Here is a 2,286-nt window from a genome sequence, read left to right as displayed (position 1 = left end):
TTGGTATGGTTTAAACATAAAGCTGTCTTGAAAGCTTAATTGTTATAAGCCTTCAAAAATCTTGAACTTTGTAGCAGATAAATGGTGTCAGAGAAGGAAATCACTTTGGATTTGGATGGTGGTGTTGGTAACGTTTTTTAGTATGTGGGGTAGTCCCTAAATGCTCCTCTGTTAGAAGTTAACTTATGGACTTTTTTTTCCCCTTGATGAAGCCTTATGTTGGATTGAATCCCTTTGTTTCACAGTAATTCACAGGTCTTTTTAAAATGCCGTAAAGGCATCTGAAATTTCTGCAATGCTAACATAATTCTCCCCAGAGTGTTATTTCAGCCTCAGTGACTGCTGAGGTCTGTGAAAGGGAAAAACAGCCTGATGGGAGTTTTCACTGTACCTTTCTGAAGAGAACCCTGCATTTTATTGCTCTCTGGGTTGAACTGGTAGAGCTCTCATGTCATGCTGACTTTTCACAGCAGTTGGAGCTGTGGTAAGAAGCTTGCTTGAAGCGCAAGGGCTTTGTCTGTTCCTCTCTGTGCCCCTCTGTGTCTGACACGCTTGTACACAGCAACGATTTCTAACTTGTCTGTTTGTAGAGTCTGTTGTGTTATGTTGTATTAATTAGTTGACTGATTAAACATACATCCTAGTAAATTGTCCTTTCGTTTCGTGAAACAATTTGTAATTTTCTAAAACCACCAGAAGTTTGGCAGATTTTCTTGAATGTATAAGATGTTACCTTTTGTCTCTTGTGAAAGGGAAAGTGTTGAAATGAATTGCATATTCCAGAAATCCTGCTGGGGAATAAATGAAATTAGGTAAGTGAGAAGCTGTCTGTGAAATAATAGTTAACATTGCTTAAACTCTATCCAGAGAAAATTACCTTACTGTTACTTAAGCATTGATGATTGAAGTGGTTAAAATCAGTTTTGTGAGTTCAGACATTTATATTTTAATGCTGTAACAATTCACCCTGTTTGCAATCAGTTGGATAATTTCTGCAGTAAATTTTTAATATAAGTGTCTTGTAAAAACGAAAGAATCAGTTTATTTCCTTTTGATGGCAGCAATTCTTGCTTTCCAGGTTTTAAGTACTTGTTGAGGCCCGTGTGAAATTTCAGTTAAAAGTACTATGTTCAAAGTTTGATAGCACCTTTTGATTGAAAAAAACCACAAAACATCACCTTTGATCACTCATTTATTTATAAAATTCTCTTCAGTACTAGCCGTGTAGTTCAGGACTCAGCAATGCAGTTCATTTCACAACAACCAATGAACACTGAACTGGATACTGCCCCCACCATGGGAGAAACTCTTAAAGCAATACAGCAGGTGAAAATTGGCAAGGCAGCTGGAGTTGATGGAATCCCACCTGAAATTTGGAAGTACGGTGGCCAAGCACTCCATGTTAAGTTTCATGAATTTGTGGTGCGCTGCTGGGAACGAGGTGTAGTGCCTTCAGACCTTTGTGACGCTGTCATCGTCACCTTGTACAAGAGGAAAGGAGATAAATCAGACTGCTCAAATTACCGAGCTATTACTCTGCTCTCCATTGCTGGTAAAATCCTTGCCAGAATTCTTTTGAACAGACTAATACCCACCATAGCAGAAGATCTTCTACCTGAAAGCCAGTGTGGTTTCCGAGCCAACAGAGGTACCACAGACATGGTATTTGTTCTCAGACAACTGCAAGAGAAATGCAGGGAACAGAACAAAGGACTCTATGTTACCTTTGTTGATCTCACCAAGGCTTTCGATACTGTGAGCAGAAAAGGTCTGTGGCAGATTTTGGAACGTTTAGGATGTCCTCCCAAGTTCCTCAAAATGATCATCTCGCTTCATGAGGACCAGCGCGGTCAAGTCAGATATGGGGACGCACTTTCTGAGCCGTTTCCAATAGCTAATGGTGTGAAGCAAGGCTGCGTTCTCGCTCCAACCTTATTCACGATCTTCTTCAGCATGATGCTCCAAAGGGCCACGGCAGACCTCGATTTTGAAAACGGTGTCTACATTCGATATCGTACCGACGGGAGCCTTTTCAATCTAAGGCGACTGAAGGCCCACACTAAGACCTTAAATCATCTTATCCGTGAGCTGCTTTACGCTGATGATGCCGCTCTCGTCGCCCACACAGAAGTAGCTCTGCAGCGTTTAACATCCTGCTTTGCAGAGGCTGCTGAGCTTTTTGGCCTGGAAGTCAGCTTGAAGAAGACAGAAGTTTTATATCAGCCTGCACCTCAGGAAGCCTTCCATCATCCCCATATCACCATTGGTGAAACAACACTCAAATCA

At 41.3% G+C, this 2,286-nt stretch overlaps 1 protein-coding gene across 1 annotated transcript in view; it reads left to right on the top strand.

Moving 5' to 3' along the window:
* Window positions 1–64: 64 nt before the first annotated feature.
* Window positions 65–2,286, top strand: part of LOC114070124 (tensin-3-like) — a 54,398-nt gene continuing 52,176 nt past the window's right edge. The window contains exon 1 of the mRNA XM_027907347.1: window positions 65–484. Within this exon, the coding sequence (XP_027763148.1) occupies window positions 454–484 (31 nt within the window). The 5' untranslated portion in view covers window positions 65–453. The remainder of the gene's footprint in view (window positions 485–2,286) is intronic.

The sequence above is a fragment of the Empidonax traillii genome, unplaced genomic scaffold, assembly GCF_003031625.1.
Source record: "Empidonax traillii isolate 1590-97213 ecotype Southwest subspecies unplaced genomic scaffold, ASM303162v1 scaffold1443:size107655, whole genome shotgun sequence".
Lineage (NCBI taxonomy): Eukaryota > Metazoa > Chordata > Aves > Passeriformes > Tyrannidae > Empidonax > Empidonax traillii.
Note: the sequence above shows the minus strand (reverse complement) of the source record. Positions and strands in the feature narration are given on the sequence as shown.